The following is a 19,266-nucleotide window of genomic DNA, read 5'->3' on the forward strand; positions in this document are numbered from 1 at the left end:
GGCAGGGAAAAGGGTTGGAAGCATAGATGACACAGCTGCCATCAGAAATTGTTAGAACGGCGAAAGGAAGAAGGAGGAGGTTATGATGGGCGGAGGCGAGTTTGGGCGTAAAGAGAACAGGACTAGGGAGGGCAGATGTCGAAATAAGGGGAACGAGAACAGAAGAAAAGGGAGGAATGTCGGTGTCTGCAGCTACAAGGAGTTTAGCAGGGCGCACAGGCGGGTCACACAGGGAAATATTACACACAGGGGAAAGCTCAACTTCAGCACGGGCACAATCAATCACAGCACTGTGAGTTGACAGAAAGTCGTAGCCGAGGATGATGTCGTGGGAGCAGTCGTAAAGCACCACCATCTCGACGAGATACGTAATGTCTTTGATGCAAACTCGTACCGTGCACGCTGCCACAGGGGTGATGCGCTCTGAACTGGCCGTACGAAGCGAAAAGGCAGAAAGCGGCGTCGTGACCTTGCGAATTTTGCGGCGAAGGGCATCATTAATTACGAAAACGGCAGCACCTGTATCCACCAGCGCAAGAACGGGAAAACCTTCTACGAACACTTCAATGACGTTGGCGGGAGAAGGCGGAGGACTTAACGAGTTCGTCAAACGCGCAGTTCTTGCCTCCGGAACTGCGGCATTCAGTTTTCCCCTTGCGTAGGGCCCTGTCGCCGGACCATTGGCGAAATGGAACGTCGGCGAGGCGAAGGCGAACGGCGTGTCGAGTACTGAGCCCGAGGTGGAGACGATCCAGAAGAGACGTTGCTCAAGGGCGGCTCGGGATCGTAGTGGTACTGACGGACTGTGTTCTCAGGATGAAGCGGGCGCTGACGGCAAAGGCGAGCGACGTGACCCGGGAGCCCGCAAGCATAGCAAATTGGGCGATTGTCGGCGGTTCGCCATGGGTTCGTAATGCGGCGTCGCGGTCGAGGGATCTGAGACTGAGGGGCCATGAAACGAGGTGGAGCATAAAATGTAGGGCCGTTCTGGTACGACGATGTTGGAAGCGGACCGCGCGTTCCAGCGGTTACTTGAGCGTAAGTGAGTGGTGCTTGCACAGGAGCGATGGGAACACTAGAAGGCAGCGCTTCGGCGACTTTCTCCTCGATAACTTGGCGGATAGCCGGCGAGATGGATGGCGCGTTGGCCGGCGCTAATTGTGAAGTGCAGACGGTCGGCTGAACTGGGTGGAGGAGGGACAGCTGGCGTGCAACTTCTTCGCGGATGAAGTCTTTGATATTCTGCATAAATTGAGACTGTTCCGCAGACGGCGTAGCCAGTGCCAAGCCAGCAATGCCGGCAGGTGTGGCAGCCCGCCGCGTAGAAGCGCGTTGCTTTCGTAGCTCGTCAAACCTCTGGCACAGTGTTTATAATGTCGGATACGGAAGTAGGGTCTGTGGCCGACATCATATAGTACGCGTCATCAGTGAGACCTTTTAGAACATGTGTGACTCTTTCGGGCTCGGGCATGGACGGATTGACCCGCTTGCAGAGGTCAACCACGTCCTCAATGTAGCTAGTAAATGTTTCTTCGGGACGTTGAAGCCGTGCATGGAGGCGTTGTTCGGCGCGGAGTTTACGTACCGCAGGACGGCCGAAGACATCCGCGAAGTTCTTCTTGAAGACAGACCACGTCGGAAGATCGGCTTCGTGGTTTCGAAACCACAGATTCGCCACGTCCGTGAGGTAGAAGAGGACGTTGCTCAGTTTGATGGAATCGTCCCAGCGGTTGTAAGTGCTGACGCGCTCGAAAGAGGCCAGCCAGTCGTCAACGTCGTGGTCGTCGGTACCACTGAAGAAAGGTGGGTCACGGGGGCGTTGTGGCCCGGGACAGAAGATGGTGGCAGGAGTGGCAGGGATAGGCGTCGATGGTTGGCTGGGAGCGTCCTGCATGGTTGTGACCGAAGGCGGTAGCGTGCGGTTCCGAAGTTCCAGGGTGAAATTTGCGAGGAGGACTGGGGCGACGACCGAACCTCCACCAAGTGTAAGGTGTTTATAGGAGTACCAAGACCGCAAGCAACGTCCGCAAACCAAAACGACGGGGGTAGCGTTCTAATCAACAGGGCAGTGCCAACAAGGCTCCGGCTCCACTTCGTCTACCTCTTCAGGTTGGCGCGCGAGCTGATGGGGATCGGGATTACTACAATATGAAAGTACATGCGCTCGACACCGTACTACTCCGAACCGTACTAGCGTGACCTGTAGGGTGTGTGGTTATAATCGGGGAATAAATGCGTTTTCCCTTAGTTTTCCCCGCTTAATCGCTGCTGGTTGTCCAAACCCGTGGTCAGAAGGCACCCTAATCCTGCATGCTACCAAGCGCACGCCGACCACAGGGGGCCGTGCTCTCGGTAACAGACACACAACACGTGCTGACAACAAACAGGCACTTATTGCATTGATAACAGCGCCAGCTAGCACAAAAAAAAAAACACGCTGATGAATCTAGGTCGTCCGATCCACCATCAACGGTGAATGTTCGCTAAAGCTAGAGCAGGGGATAAACTCCAAGGCCGGACAGGACGAGCAGGCGGAAAAAGTCCCGCGAGGATGCATCCGCTTGCCTCGAGTCCTCGAGTTCCCGATGCCGAAGACCCCGTCAACTCTCGTGTGCACCGTGACGAAGCCGTGGGTGGTGTTTGCGCTGTCGCGACGCTCGCGCCATATCTCGATAATTAATGTTAACTACCGACGCTGGCGCCATCTCGTAGTAGTTAGAGTAACTCCAGATCATCATTATGAACAAATATTTATAAAAACTGTACAGGGGACGATGGGAGATCGGTACTTACAAGGGCAGCTTGATTTGTGGTCAGAAGGTCCTGGAAGGATTTATTTTGATCTCACATTTTCTTTTCACAGGCTGCGCCTGTCAACCCGGTCATGTCATGCGTCCTCCTGACGTCATTCAACCCCAAGATCAATCAGTGCGAGGCCACATCACCTACCTACCACCACCCGCGAGAGGCATGCCCGTCGTTTTTCGATCATAATGCGGAAGCCGGATTTTCTGGGGAACGGACACTTTAATTTTAAGAACTACATAATTTGTTTTTGAATAACGTGGTTTAAGTTTCATTATGTATACATATTGCTGTTTCGTGTATTCTCTGGTGTTTCCTTGATGTGCTTGTTTTTAAAATTGTATAAACTCTTGCGTTGCCTCCCTGCCAATCATTAGGATTGTAGACTCGTCAAGCTTCCCAAGGGCAGCTTTTTTCTACGATTCCTCCATCTGTAGTGTTAAATAGGAAATAAACTGATTTGATTAATGCGGAAGCGTATTAAGTGCAACCTGATTAGTCTTTATGATTATAGCCTTTCCCCAAAATACAGATTCCATGGGATCTGTGTCTGCACCATGGAGTGTCGCTTGTTATGGTTCATGGGTTTTACCAATCTCTTGCATTCGAGAGGAATGACCTCTGAAAATTCCACAGATGTATCTGAGAGCCCTACTACACATGCAGTGCTCACAAGTAGGGTCCTTGGCCTCCTTCCTTCTGACAGACGCCGTGCAATGTTTCAGCCTATCTGTCAGCTGGAACGTTGGTGGTGCCAAAGGAAGGAAGTTTTGTGCAATCAAACGATTGGTCAGGTGGTTGGACACACTGACCGTCACTCACGTTTTCCGACCCCGTCGTCCCAGAAGAGCGTGCCCGAGGCCTTTCCGCTATAGGGGTACACAACCAGAGTGAAGGGCTTGGTGAGCCTGTGAGCAGGGGCGAGGAAGAAGCAAATTGTCTGCACCCTATGGGTCAACAGACTTCGGCGCGAAAACCGATGGTCTATTGGGCTAATTCAATTCAAAAGTAAACACAATCTGAGACAGCATATTCTCAAGTGGACAAGTGACAACAGTTGTGTGCTAATATGAGAAAATTTCGCATAGCGAATAAAATATTTTTCTATTCGATTGTTTGAACTATAAAGATGACCTACAGGCATACAACAGTGGGTAATTCAATTCAAAAGGAACTGCACCCTGCGGCACCACAGTGTCAGATGAAAAAATGCGTATGATACAAGAACGTGCAAATATTAAAAAAAAAAATCAGTAGGTTTGGTTTACAGAGTTTAATGTCCCAAAGCAACTCAGGCTGCGAGAGACGCTGTAGTGGTGGGCTCCGGAAATGTAGACCACCTGGGATTCTTTAAGTTGCACTCACATCACACAACACACGGGTGCCTACCTTTTCTCCTCCATCGAAAAGCGGCCCCCGCGGCCGGTATTCGGCCCCGCTTCCTTTTGTACAGCAGTAGAAAGTCCTAACCACTGCACCACCCCGCGGCGGTGTAGTTTAAAGTAGTGATTCAATTATTCTTTTTTTCATTAGTTGAAAACATCTGACAGTGCATGTTGTAATTTAGTGGAAACTAACCGAAATTGTGTGCTACTTTTTATTCGATTAATTGGATGAATCCGATAGTTCTTGTTCCAATTTATTCGAAAGCAATCTAAATTGTAGTCTACTTTTTTTTTATTCGATTGACAGAACGAGCCTGATAGCGCATGTTGAAACTTATTCTAAGCCAATCGAAATTGCTACATTTTTTTATTCGGTTAGTTAAACGAATCTATTAATGCGTGTTCAAATTTATCCGACATCAATTGATTCGACATTTTTTGGATTCGGTTAGTTGAACGCGATCAGTACGCACGGGATGAAGAGTTCAACGCTGCGACGCGGTGCATTTGTGTGGTGACGTGCATAGTGCTCGTCATGGCTTAAGGCTGGAAGACGTGGAGCCCTAATTGTATACGTCCCGTCTTTTATAAATGCTTCCGACTTTGTTTTCTTCCACTCCTCATTTCGCTGTGGCTTGCTGATGAAGTTTTATATAAAAGGGAAAGTTCTATTGGCCTCGTCAAGCCAAGGTCATCGGCGCCGCAATGACATCATGCGCGGCGCGAGGAGGCGGCGCCGCTAGCTTCTTCTTCTACTTCGCACACTGGCTGCTTCTTCTTCACACTCCCGGCAAACTTTATTCGTAACGGTACCGTCTTTGCCAAAAGTAACCAGGCTGCATGTTTTGCTTCTCGCTTGTATTCTAAAGCCACCATGGCTTCCCAGAGGATCGCAACTTAATAATAAGCGAGGGCAGGAGCTCGCCTTTACTTTGCACGATTTACAGCTTCAGAAGTGGTACGAACTCTTCACTACTCGACCTAGAAGCGAAATTCGCAACCTGGTTACCTTTGGCAAAGACGGTACATTTCTTCACAAGTATACAACATTGCCTCACACAAGGTCACAGACTTTCAGTGCCCTGCCTACCCTTTACCTCCACCGCCACCGCTGCCCATCTGGATCGCCTCCTAGGACTTCCCCCTTCAAAATGCTATCAGCAACTTCGTGCCATCTAGACCTGGCTATGGTGTCCTTAAGGTCCACACACATCCATGCAGGAGTCTCGCGCTGAAACCAGTGTTTCGACTGCGTTTCCTTGACGTTCGCATGCAGCAGTGGAGGAGTTAAAACATAGCAAACCGTGTTTGAACATATGCTTAATCAAGCTTCCGCTCTGTAAATTACGTCATCTACATCTGTCTAGCCTAGCTTAGCAACACAGCATAACCAAGCTTAACAAAGTGTTCTCTTGCGTAACCGGGCTTAGCCGAGGTAATCAAGACGCAGCAATTTTTTTTGTGTCGTGGGCCGTATACCAAGTGGCCCGTCATTGCCCATCACCTGTCTCGCGTGTTGAGGCCCGGTGTCTGCGTGGGCAGGATGGAGCCGGCCCGGACATAGAGTGGCGTGGGCGTGTCCAGCCGGAGCCAGTTGTGCACCATGTACTCGCCCGAGCTCAGGAAGGGCGAGTTCTGGGCCGAAAAGAGAAGAGGAGTGGCGCGCACGTCTTCGTATGACCCTCGGTAAACGTTACAAGTCATGGTTTTCTTTCCTCCGTCGTTTCTGTGAATGAAAACATCGCGAAATTTCTGCGCCCTTATAGCTGCGTGAAATATATCTCTGTTTGCCCTGCTCCCGTACAAAGTAGGCTAAATCTAAAGAAACTGCGGCTGGTAATGACTGGCCGATGTAAGGATAGTGGGTGTCTCGACAGTCCATCACGCGGGTCATGAAGGTACGTTGCCGCACGGTGATGCCGCGCCGCTGAGCGGTCATAAGGGACAATAAAATAATTTCAGTCTTTCATTCTGATAAACGAGTCAGAGGCACCAACTCAATGTTTCCACTTATATCTCTGTCCGCCTATTCAATTTATTTTAGTGATGAGCATATATTCCCTTGTCTCGGAGCAACATCAAATGGCTGTCAATACGTGAACGGAGCTTCAGCACAGATAAGTTGTTTCCGACAGTGGTTACTTCCCTAGGCGTCGAAACAACGCTGCAAATGGGCTATGAATGGTGTTATTGTAAAAGGCTATGAATGGTGTATTGTTATTGTCATTCTGACCACATCTGGTATATAAGCTCTTAAAAATGATCTGCGCGCCTTGCCTCCATCAAAGACAGTCGTTGCATGCTGGAAACGCATAGAGTCTCGCCTGGTTACATGAATCCCAGATATTCTAGTTATTGGCTATGTCGAACGCACAAATTGTCCCCTTGACAGTCTCGTGTAAAGATATGCGACAGTCGTCTTTTGTTAGATCAAGCTCCACTTTTGCCGGCTATTCGGTATATCGAACGTCATACTGCGCCTCTTCAAGTGCTGCTTCTCCTAACAACCCCATCGATAATTAGAACGACCGTAAGTTGGGAAAGTTGGTTACGATCCATAACACAACAGCGCATACAAACGAGGACGAAACGAAGAAAAGACGACACGAGCGCTGAAGCCGCTTGTCGTCTTTTTTTCGGTTCGTCCTCGTTTATTTGCGCTTTGTGTTATTACCCGTCGGTCACGTCTATCTCACGCGGAAATGGATCGACTGTGCGGCTTTAAGAACCTGCTGGCATTGCTAGCGCTGTGAAATTCTTAGGCGGGTTGGACGTGTTGGTGTGCTTACGGGAGGCCTTCGATATTTTACACTTTTCTTCCGCCACGGCACACTCGTGCGATGAAGCCAACCTAAGCCTATCAGCGGCCCTCGCCTGGCGTGCTTATTGCCGAAGGCGCTACGCAAACCTACCACACGTTAAGCAATTATTTTCTGTTTATAATGTACTGGGGAAATGATAGGGGATTGCATGATAGGCGGTGGCTAGTTCCAAACCCTCGTCTGCTGCGACTTCATTGTCGTGCAGGTTAGGAGCGATGTGTTCCTCCATCGCCCTGGTGGGCGGTAGGTCAATGCTAGAAGCATGTCATTAGCACGCGTAAGCCGCATATTCTACTACGTTGCAACTAGTCTATCGATTGCCATTTTTATACGTCGAATAACTGATATAACGAACCGCAATAACTACTTCACAATCTTAATTGATGTGGCTTAGTTCATGGGGTTTAACGCCCCAAAGCGACCCAGGCTATGGGTGATGACGTAGTGGAAGGCCCAGGAAATTTCGACCACCTGGGGTTCTTTAACGTACACTGACATTGCACAGTAATCTCATTTGTGCTAAACATATCCGAACTCAGCTGTACCAGCGTGCTCTCGCTGAGCAGCTGGAAGCAAGTGCATGATGGGATGCTAGGAAGCGCTGGGAACAAAGCTGCACAGAAATACAGTACCATGGGAAGAAACAATTCTTTCATCGTTGAACTCGATTATCTGCTTGGCAAGGACGCGGCACAAATCGGCAGAGATAATGATAGTGATTCGGTTTGATTTTAATGACGCGGGCACAGCTCCAGCGTAAGAGCGTTATAGCGAACATGTTTCGGGCTGCACAAGGTGGAACCCCAGACCCATTTCGCAACAATTTCTCTCTAGAAAAGCCGAGTGCCAGACGATCGGCAAATGTTTGCCAATTGGAGGAGGAGGAGCCGCTGCCCGAGCTCTCTGCGCAAGGGTCCGCTGGGCCTCCGGGTCCGACGAGGACAGGGTCACTTCCCAGTTCTCTCTAGTTGCAATTTCGATATTTCTATTTTCCTTGCAGGCCCACACAATGTAGTACAGTTTAGTATACTGCCCGCAGGGTTTGCATCTTCCCGTGAATGTCGGGTCCACGCGTTTTAGTATGGCGGAATTCAGATTAAAGACTCGATTTGAAGTCAGGGGACACTCCTGGATGTGTCGAGACCATGTGGCGGATCCCGGGAACACCTCGGTGGCACCCAGCAGCATAGCGGATGATATTCATTACAACCATACCTCCGCACACCTGATATTATAGCTCAAATCGCTTTCTGTAATCTGTTTTTGCGATCCCTATGTGCAAGAAACCTAGTACATTTGAGCCTCATGGCATTAGTTTCGGTTACAACGAACGTAATTAAAAGTTCGGTTCGACTTACGTCATAGTAGTCATACCATAGTCCAGCCGGCAGGTAATACGACATGTAGGTGTTCTGCAGGAATTAGACATAAAGAGACGAGAGTAAATGAAGCGAATTAGGAAGTGAGGCTGGAATACAGTACACCGACATTTCCCCCATGCTTAAGCATAGAGTATAACTGTTGATGCAGGGCGGATTTATGGGCCACTGCTGGATAGGGTGTGGAGGGGATGGGGAAGGAATCTAATTTGAACCATATGCACCTTCCAACTTTCTTGGTAAAAAAAAAAAAAAAAAGATGGGGCTCAGCATTATTTTTCTTTCCTGGGGAGGGCGTAGAAGGATGGGGAAGGAGTTCAATTTAAACCATGATTTTCGGAACTTCTTTCATAAAAGAAAAAACGATTAGGCTCAGCATTACTTTCGTATATGCAGAACTTTTCGCTTGTATGCCAAACCTTAGCCCCCCCCCCCCCCCCCCCCCCACCTCTACCCCCCGCCCCTTCTCCCCTAAATCTGCCCTGGTTCCATATTGCTGATGGTAAGACTAAACGTATTCGGGACGTCACGAGCGTTAAAGAAGGCCCTTATTATGGAACTTCTATCTCAGTGGCCGTATCCAAATAGGCCTGACCTGAACTTGGGTGTGGCTTTTTGCCCCCTGAAAAATTTCAAACAAGATGCGATGCGCAATCGTATCGAATTGTAGCATTGCGTATAGAAGCTTACAGTCACCTGTATATCAGTCGAAGCCGCTTGTTTCTGCTTCGGAATAATATAAATATTAAGGATGTACAGAGAGAGCTTCGTTTTTTTTTTATATTTGCATTTTCGGCAACATTATTAATGCAATAGCAGGTTCAGTTTGAGCCAAGATAACGTTAACGGGAAAGACGAGTCAGCTGTCGCCACGAAGCCGTCACATCTGTACTTTGGGTGCCAAGCTTGTAACCAGTTGACGCAGACTGAACTTGCAGTATACGGGCCCATTGCTGCATTATCTGCAGGTGCCTCATGAACAATGTTTGTAGAGCGTCCACATACGCGATCTTATGGGTGTGGTTTTGAAACTAGCCGATTACTTGTATACATGCTGCGATATATTTTTTATTTTTTATTTTTATTCAGTGATTGTGTGGGCAATACATGGTACTGCCCGTGGGGCAGTACAAAAGGAGGTAATTAGTCTCCTGTATCCGTTCCCACTCCACGAAGATTATTTTGTTGCGAAAGCAACACTATGATAGTCGTCGAGCCATTTCGCGGGGCACAGCGTGGGCCAAGCTGCGCATGCGCGAGGAGCCGCGTGGCGTCAGAGGCAGCAGCTGATGTGTTGGAGCTGCCGTCTCGCCGCGCGCTCCGCCGGTGCCGGAGAAGTGAAGTCATAACCACAGCCGGCGCCAGCTGCACATCACTCTCTCCGTTGATTGTGCGGAGAAGAGGTGCGTGGGGCCAGAATCGACCAACTAAGGAGAAGAGCCCGACCGCTGCTCATCACGTAGCCTAAGCGATCCTAAGCATAGCCACGCAGCTGTTGCTTTCGCAAATCAAGTAGGTTTAACCGGAGCTAGGTTTAACCAAGTAGGTTTAACCACTGCCAATTTCATTATTTCCGTGGTTTATATATATATATATATATATATATATATATATATATATATATATATATATATATATATATATATATATATATACGCATAATAACACAGGATTACAAACGGTAGAGGACGCAAGAGTCCGAACAGCAACACTCTTGTATACGTCTGGTAATGACGATACTGTGACACAATCTGCACAATCTGAAGCTCTCTGCGACATGGCCGACTGATGAAGTCTGTAGAGCTCCGAGTTCTTTCCGACGATTGTCCTATGCCATTTAACACGTTCCGCATCTCTAGGAGCAGTTCTAGCAAGTCTCTTTTGACGTTTGCTTGTTAGGCCACTATACATGCATATGCACGTTCGAATTAAATGGAGTGAAAATATGCTCACATTTCGTATGATGGGCGAGATGAGAAGAGACCTCCCCCACATGAACTGCGCCTCGATGCCATACGTCTGGGGATCCTGCGGGAACCTGCACCAGAAGACGCCTTCGTCAATTTACAATCCGAGGTAGAATCATCCTGAAATTATGCTTATTTACATTTATTTATTTATTTATTTATTTACTTATTTACAGTACACCCTGCAGCACCGAAGCATTATAACAGGGGAGTGGGTACCATTTCGAAGTCAAATAAATGAACGAAATCACAAAGAAGGAGTAGGAGTAGGAGCAGTGCATCAAAACCAGTGGAACAGTAAAGTAGACAAACAGCAGGAATAACAATACATTCAAATTACCTGGCTGGATGTGAAAGAAGAGGGAAGTCACAAATCATTGATTAATCAGCATTTCATCAGAGCTCCCACCTTCAATCAGCAGCTTATTCCACTCAGAAATAGAGCGAGGGGGGGGGGGGGGAGGGAATGAACAATTAATGCAGTTTGTTTTGCAAGTAGTTTAATTCCCGTAAATTAAAACTGTGATCTCCCCATTGGAGATACAGTGAAGTGCTTGTAGGTAGATTTTTTTAATTGCTCGCTCAGGCGGTGTCTATTGCATGTAGTAGTTTATGCCTTCGCTTCTGTCGTCTCTTATTTGTATGGGTTCTTGTCCGACTTGTTTCTTTTATCTCTGTAATGCTCGCATGCCTGGAGTACTGCTTCGAAATAAATCCGTTGACCCGAACTGGTGACTCTATCATCATCAGCAGCAGGTGTACCATTATCCCAACTAGGCTCAATGCAGTGCGCACGCCTGTGCTCCTTGGTGCGAAACTAACATTGCGCCGCACCATACCTGAGGTCGCTTCATCAACGGTAATATTTCCATTATAACCCAGTTACAGGCAGTGCTTGCATTATTCACAAATGAAGTGACATCACCTAAGCCGCACCTGTACGTCCTCGAACCCAAGTTGGGAAGCGCACAAACACCCCCTTGATGTTTGTCACTTCCATTTCTAGCTCTCTACTCCCTAGAGAAAGGGAGAACCTATCTACTTCCTAGAGAGAGGGAGTGAATTGTTCCTTTACTCCCTAGAGAGAGGGAGTAGAGCAGAGCGCACTAGAGAGCATGCGAACGAAGCGAACTGACACCGCTATGCAAAAGGAATGAAATCACTGACACAATTCGATGAACGCAAAAATTAGGGGGAAATCTCCAACTTAAGGGTACGAAGCAGTAGCAGCCTGCGGTTCCCTGAGGTGTTTCCGCACATTCAAACGGGACGAAGACATCGAATGAAACGCCCCTCTGAACGGAAAGCGCTGTATAGACAGAGGAGCGCCGAGCGTCGACCCGGATGCAGGGTCTGCAGAGCATAAGCAGTCTTTCTCAAAGCGAGAAATCATAAATTAAATGAATTCGTACTAGCGGCGACCTGTAATTCGCGTTAAATGTCATGCTTTCATAACTTTCATCCCACTCTTTACGTCACGTTCGACGCGAGTGGTATAGGGTGCTTGAAATTCCTCGTGCCAAGTCATGTAAGTGTGACGTCTTGACACTGTCTACCAATCAGAACAACGGCGGCTACGTCGATGCCGAGTTATCACGTAAAATGTAAGGTGCCGGTGTGCACGTTAGAGAGTATCAAGTAGTTGCACTTCTTCCGAAACCCTCCAGCATGGCTGGCCTTTCCTCCTTCCATTCACTGCTTTTTCCCCATAAACACTGTTCCATTAAAACCGTAATATACACACAGAGAGGAAGCTTATTATAATTATACTGGGATAAAACATCACTTACAAGCTAAACAACCGAGAGTTGTTGAACCGAACAATTTAAGCAAACCCCCCCCCCCCCCAAAAAAAATAAAAATAAATTGCTCCTTTACGTCACTTGCAGGCCATACAACCAAAATTGAACAGACAATAATATCATGAAAGGCAACAAAAGGAAAATATTCGTTCCTTTATATCAAAAAGCTCAAATAAACTCAAGGAAAGGAGGTGATTAATGAGAAATATATTTAGATAATGGTGCAAAAAAGGGACTACCGTCCCTCAACATAATTTAAGTACAGTGCAGCAACTTTGTTGGCCGGTGGAACCGCAGAAATGGACAATGGACAATCGCTATACTGCTAACCTTCTCGAATTCATAAGCACAACTGGACTGCACTCCTTCTTTTAACTTTCTATCTCCTGCATCCCATTCCCCCTTTCTCAACTTATGCCTTGTGGCAAACTCTTCGAAAAAAAAAAAAGTAAAACAAAAATGAATGTTCATGCTCGCAAAACGCGAGGGAAGGACACGGATGCACCACGCACAAACACCGCGCACAACACTCAATAAAAAAGCAGCCGCACCGTCACGCGGCCGCTGCTTGTGATGAAGCGCGTGTTCCATCTTCGGAGAAACTCTGCTTACTCTAAAGCTACGAAGTCCAGACACGCCTGTAGAAAGACACGCGCCCGTGTTCCCTGTAACAAGGGGAAGATGGCCCGCTGGGGTCGGCACTGTAACGAAGCGACGCCAGCGACGCCTCTCTGGCGCCACAACACAAAAGCCCTAATACACAACACAAGCCGCTCAAATATGTCACGTGGCCTTGTGCGGGCACCTACTGAAAAAATTGGTTAAACCTAGTTGAGTTGCGAAAGCAACAGCTGCACAGCTACGCTTAGGATGCTATATGCGCTGAGCAGCGGCCGGGATCTCTTTCTCCGTAGTTGATCGATTCCAGATTTTTAGCAACTCTCGGGCGCGGCCATTTTCTGCCGACTAGTGCGCCGCCGCGCGGGCGCTTCCGAGACTGCGGAGCCGCACATGCACGGTAGCCACGTTTAGCTAGCCTTCGGGCGCAAAGGAGCATCGCCGATATATTTTCACCGCACGGTTGTGTTGGAGCGAGTTTATTTGTATTGTCGTATAGTTAAAATCAACTTATTTATGGGGCTTGGTCAGGCGCAGCAGAACTTTCTCGACACGACTTGCACATCCTCGGCCGGTTGAGTCACCATCTCCGCCTGGTGATGAGGTGGGGGTGACGCCGATGCGCGCAAGGCTACGGTCTTTACTCGTGCGGAGAAGGGAACTCGCATATGATTCCACTTCCAAAGCGCTCTTCTTTCTTCTTGCCAGCCATTTCGACACCAATTAGGCTGTATTGTTGTTTCCGCAGAGTGTGCCAGTCACATCAACAAATTAACGCTGTGTTCATCTGAGTTGACAAGCTAATGGCAGACAAATTTTGTTGAGCTTTATTTATGAACACCACCCCAGTATGATAGTTTCTCTTTATCCCTGGAACTCTATAGCACCTATCGAACTGTTGCGCCTGCATGTCAAGCATAATGCATTTTTTATATCCTGCACATACATTCTCGTACATTCTAAAGAAACAGCACCAAATAAATGCTAGCTGGAGCATAACAACTCAGTTTTCATGTGGTATATGGAGTTTGGCGCCCAAACATGGCGTCGGCTATGAGATACGCAGTAGTAGAGTGCTCTGGAAATTTATCGACTGCCTGGGGTTCTTTAACATGCGATGACATTGCACACCACACAGGCGCTTAGCTTCGTCTTCATCGAAGTGCAGCCGTCGCTTCTGTGATCAAACTTCCAAGCTGTAGCGCGCACAAGACGAGGGACTGAGAACGAGAGGACACACACAGCGCTAACTTCCAACAATTTATTTGGTAAAACGGCACCTCTATATATACACAGTACATCGTCGTGATCTCACACGTCATGCACGGAATCGGCAGGAACGAAGGTAATCTATTTCTTTTTTTGAAAGAGTAACAGTCCCTTGTCTCAGTCCCTCGTCTTGTGTGCGCTACAGCTTGGAAGTATCAACCAACAAGCCCAAATTTCGACCTTATTGTGATCAAACCTTTGTGTTCGGGGCTTAGCAGTCAAGAGCCCTAACCACAGAGCCAGCGCTGGAGGGCACACCCCGTTTTGTTATTTGTATCAACCCTTGAACAAATAACACAGAAGCCAGCTCTCCCGAGTTTTGCCGCGACAAGACGAGTATATTCAATTTCGATGCTATCTGTGTGTGTGAAACAGCTATTTAGCCGTTTGGGCCACATCATACCACTTAATGAAATCGTGTTTATCACATCCGAGGTAGATACTAACAGCAAAAAGCTACTACGCTCAACCGCTTTGTACGCAGACTTCTCTAAATAACAACTGGGAGTCCTGGTATTCGTAATAAGATTTCCTTAAAGGAAAAATGAAAGCCAAAGAAAACCACTACTGGACGAAAAAACACGTTTTGTCCAAACAAACTTAAGCGCGAAGCTCGTCGATCCGGTTAAATTCAACACCATGAAGTCAGGTCCAAAAATTTACATCGTACGCAAAATCAAAAAGTTAAAAAGCAAAACATGCGAATTTATCACATGGAAGGGCACCCCTAAAAAACAATTAGCTGTGGCTTAGCTCTGGTTAAGCCTGAGTGATAGCGAAAGCAATACCTCCCTGGCTGCGCTTGGCTCTGCGGGTGGTTTGGCATGGCTTCGCCTTTTGTGCAACTAAAGGATTTACTCTGGACACAACATGGTTTCTACTGTTTGTTTATTCCAATGACCACGCTTTGGTGGTCCGTAAATAGCGACTCTTGGTCTGAACACTGGCTCGCTCACTGAACTTGTAGAACGACGCCGGGCTCGCCATTCTGCGGCATAGGCGCATTGCTTAGCAAACCGCTCTTGCCTTTCTTCATCTGTCTCCTCGACACGGCGCCGACGTGCTGCGTCGCCTTGTACAACTCCTCAGACATGACTAAGCGGAGCGCGCCTGCGGTGCCCCGTATGGATGGATGGATGGAATATAGGAGCGTCCCCTTTGAAACGGGGTGGTAGCAGTAGCTACCATGCTCATTTTTCTCCCTATATCTTAATTATTGATTTAGAATGGTTAACTAAACCACCATTCTATTTATTAAATTTTGTTCCTACATTACTAACATTATGTCACTTCTCTGCTTTTAAGCCACCAGTCTTCCAGTCGTTTTTTGCTAGTTTCCACCGCCGGTTTATTCACCCGGCCACTGGTATCTCTAAAGCCCAGAGCTTCAGGAACAGTGATTGCCCCTGCACCAACTTCCGGATGGATACCATTACATTCGAGTATAATATGGTCAATTGTTTCACTGGAGTTTCCACATACAGCACATGCGTCATCTCCACTGTTAAATTTCTTTTTGTAGCTGCGTGTCCTAAGGCACCCTGATCTAGCTTCAAAAAGTAGGGCACTGCCTCTTGAGTTATCAAAGGAATCTTCCTTCCTGATCTGCATTTTCCACTTTCGGTATAATTCCACACTCTGTTTCTTTTCCATCGAATTTATCCAATTTTTACCTTCTGTGTTTTTCACCTGTTGCTTAATGCTCTTTATTTCTCCGTCCTTGTTACTAGCATACTTACTAGTTAGTTTCCTAGTTCTTTTCCTCCATTGTGAGTCAACGCTTTTTAGGTACAGGTATTTAAATACTTTAGCTGCCTATCTGTTACTGTCCAATTTCCTCAGGCGTTCCTCATAATTTTACTCTGAGCTTCCCGTACTTCGAAAGATGCCCAGCCCATATCTCCCTGTACCACCTCATTTGTAGTTTTGCCGTGGGCACCTAGTGCTAATCGTCCAACGGATCTCTGATTTGTTTCTAATGTCGACTGTACCTCTGATTTTAGGCACAAAACCGCATTTCCGAAAGTAAGTCCGTCTATCCTCTACTAGCGAGCGCCCTCACGCGGCGGGCCGAGGTGGCCGTCACGTGGTAGCCGCCGCGCCGAGCGAAGGAACGACTTCGGCCGAAGTATATATATATAGCCGAAGAGAGGAGTTGGGGCCCCTGCTCTTTTCTAGTCGTGACCTCACGCTGTCACGTGGTAGCCGGAGCGAAGGAACGACCTCCACTGACGGCAGAAAAGTGCCAGCAGTATTGCTTTCGCAATAAAATAACGCCACTGCTGCGCATAAACGGCGATTTACAGTTCGTAACCATGAATGGTATATTACACTTGTGTATTGCGTCACCTAGGTATTGCTGTAGCGCTCTCTAGACCACGGACAAATGTCCGTAACGATGCACTGTAAACACCTACATGCATAGGTGGTAGAGTTGTTAACGACAGAATTAAAGAATGCTCGCTCACGAACACATATACAACGCGAGGCGCCTGCGCGACCCGCAGTCCCCTGAGGAAGATGGGAGTGAAAGTGGAAAGAGAGAAAGAGGAGCCGTAGTGGAGGGCTACGGAGTAATTTCGACCACCTGGGGATCTTTAACGTGCGCTGACATCGCAGAGCACACGGACGCCTCTTCGTTTCGCCTCCATCGAAACGCAGCCGCCGAGGTCGGGCTCGAACCCGGGTACTCCGGCACAGTAGTCGGCACCACACACACTCTCCCTCTTCTTTTCCTTTCTTCTCTACTTTCTCTCGTCTGTCGTGCACCACACACATAATTAATTGGTTCACGACAGAAGAGAGAAAGTAGAGAAGAAAGGAAAAGAAGAGAGAGAGAAATACGCGCGCCGCAACAGGCGTCGTCCACCACATAAGCGGTGGCGGGTGCAATGACGGCCCACAACAGATAAAAATTCGGTGGCTGGCTAGACCCCGCCGCAAGCGGCGTTGACCTAGCGTCCCAGCAAGCAAACTTCTTGTTTCGCCTTCACTGGCGCAAATTTCAAATTGTTTGCGCGTTACGTTTGTCTGTGGCCTGAGGTGGATAAACTGTCTCATTTTATCCCTTCTGCGAATTTCGTCGTTCCGATATTAATTTGAACATAAAATGTACAGAAACTGATTGGAGCAAGTAGTCCTTCAGCATTCAATATTTAATAAAGAGACGGAGTGTCGAGGAACCTTTTTTTGTTTTCGGACAAAGTAAAAAGTGAGCGCAAAATCTGGGCACTAACCAAGACCAGCATGGCGGAGAAAGGCTCAATAGAAAGGCAACTGTGTTCCTTAACATAATCACATATGGATATAATAACAGAGAGAACACAATCACAAAGACGTTAACACATCGCTACTGCTTGCAGAAAAAAATTAAGAAAACATGGACATGCTCAAAAGTACAGGTAATGCTTTGCAGCTGAGCTAGTACAAGTATTGAAAAATAAACGCTGCTCCAATGTTGGCAGCCCATTTCCCTCTTTTATGCACCACTTTGTTTAAAGTTTGTGTATTGTGTGACTGTGGCTGTAGGAAGAAGGAAAAGCAAATGCACTGGCCTGCTACTGGCTCTGCAGCTGAGCCCCCTCCGCTGCCTCGTGCAGACAGAAGAGAAAATAAATTTGGAGGACGCTTAAGCTTCAGAAGGGAAAATGTTTGGGCGGTTCATCGTCAATACAGCGAAGCGCTCAAAATCACAAAGGACGAGGAGGGAAACAGGACAATAGCGCTCAAAGAGTAGAAAGGCCCAAGGTAGTAGAAATGCACTTCAGAAGGGAAAATGTTTGGGCGTGTTGGTTCATCGTCAATACAGCGAAGCTTCGCTTTATTGACGATGAACCAACACGCCCAAACATTTTCCCTTCTGAAGTGCATTTCTAGTACCTTGGGCCTTTCTACTCTTTGTGCGCTTAAGATTCGCCTTCAAGAGTGGAACGCGATAGCGTTATTCATACTCAACACTTCTAAGTGCACTGTACAACTTTTTTCTAATCATCAGGTCAGAGGCGTCCGGCATCAGACGCTGCACCTAGCAATCGCGCTGTGAGCGGAAAGAGGAGCCGCGTCGCCTAAACACCACTGTTCGAGTGACGCACGCTGGATGTTGGAAGGAGAGAGAGCGAGAAAACTTATTAAACGCAAGGGTATTGGGGCATCCTCGCACCGGTACCCGTGCGGCCCGAAGGGGAGAAGCGGGTGAGCGAAGATAGTGATCTAAAGAAAGGAAAGACGCTTGATTCTACAACTCGTGAGGGCGCACGGCGAAACGTCAGGGGCGAGTGGCGCGCCACGTGTCGGGGCAGCGCCGCACATTGCGAGGAGGGGTTCTTCTGTGTTTGCCGCAAGATGGCTCTGCATGTGCGCAGAGCGCAAAAGAAATGTAGCGGAAACGTACTTTGCTACTCGTGTAACTGCGACTTCTGTAAGTAACATGCTCATAATTACCGATATACACCGCAGTATAACGTTCTACGGCCCGTTTCTAAGACAACACCGCATTCACTAGAAGTGCTTTTGTACCGCTTTCAAGCATCGAACTCGTGGCTGAGTGTAGTCGACGTTGGTGAGGCTTATCGGGCGATAAGACCCCACCAACAGGCGCTTATCAGGGTCATCGGTTTTAGGAATTAGCACTATGTGGGATGTTGTGAAAGACAACGGGACACGTTTTTTTTTTTTTTTTTTCTCATAGCTTTCGTCAACAACCTTCAGCAGAGCCTGGGCTATTGCCGGTTTGAACACTTTGTAGAAAGCTGCAGCCAGTCCGTCAGGGCCAGGGGCTTTACCTGCTGGCAGGGCATCTATTCATCCTCAATTTCTTTCACGGAAATCGGCTGCTCAAGCCGTGTTTTAACTTCTTCCTCAAGTTTCGGCATAAGTGGAATTCACTATAGAAGCCCCGTTCAGTTTTTCGCGACTGACAAAGCATATCTGCGAAATGATCACTGATTGCGTTCTTGATTACACTACTGTCCGCCGAAATACCTGTGCTAGTTCTTATTTCTCGTATTTCCTTTCGGCACGCGTATCGTTTCTCGTCTGATAACGCACGCTTTGTTGGTGTTTCCCCCGCCCACAGCTGTTCCGTCCGCGCCCGAATAACTGCCGCACTATACTTATCTGTGTCCATTTTTTCAAGCTGCGCTTTGACACCCCTTATCTCATTAAAGCATGCGCCTGGTTGGGCGTTTTCGATACACGTCAGAAATTCGAGCTGTTTACGA

At 47.9% G+C, this 19,266-nt stretch overlaps 1 protein-coding gene across 1 annotated transcript in view; it reads right to left on the reverse strand.

Annotated features, from left to right (window-relative positions):
- Positions 1-19,266, reverse strand: part of LOC146181720 (lysosomal alpha-glucosidase-like) — an 83,309-nt gene that overhangs the window by 8,665 nt on the left and 55,378 nt on the right. Inside the window, exons 18-21 of the mRNA XM_084576732.1 lie at positions 10,345-10,429; positions 8,371-8,424; positions 5,695-5,825; positions 3,628-3,713 (exon numbers count right to left, since the gene is read on the reverse strand). Of these exons, the coding sequence (XP_084432858.1) occupies positions 3,628-3,713; positions 5,695-5,825; positions 8,371-8,424; positions 10,345-10,429 (356 nt within the window). The remainder of the gene's footprint in view (positions 1-3,627; positions 3,714-5,694; positions 5,826-8,370; positions 8,425-10,344; positions 10,430-19,266) is intronic.

This window comes from Amblyomma maculatum, chromosome 8, assembly GCF_055883805.1.
Source record: "Amblyomma maculatum isolate TAMU_Amacu chromosome 8, ASM5588380v1, whole genome shotgun sequence".
In the NCBI taxonomy this organism is placed as follows: Eukaryota; Metazoa; Arthropoda; class Arachnida; order Ixodida; family Ixodidae; genus Amblyomma; species Amblyomma maculatum.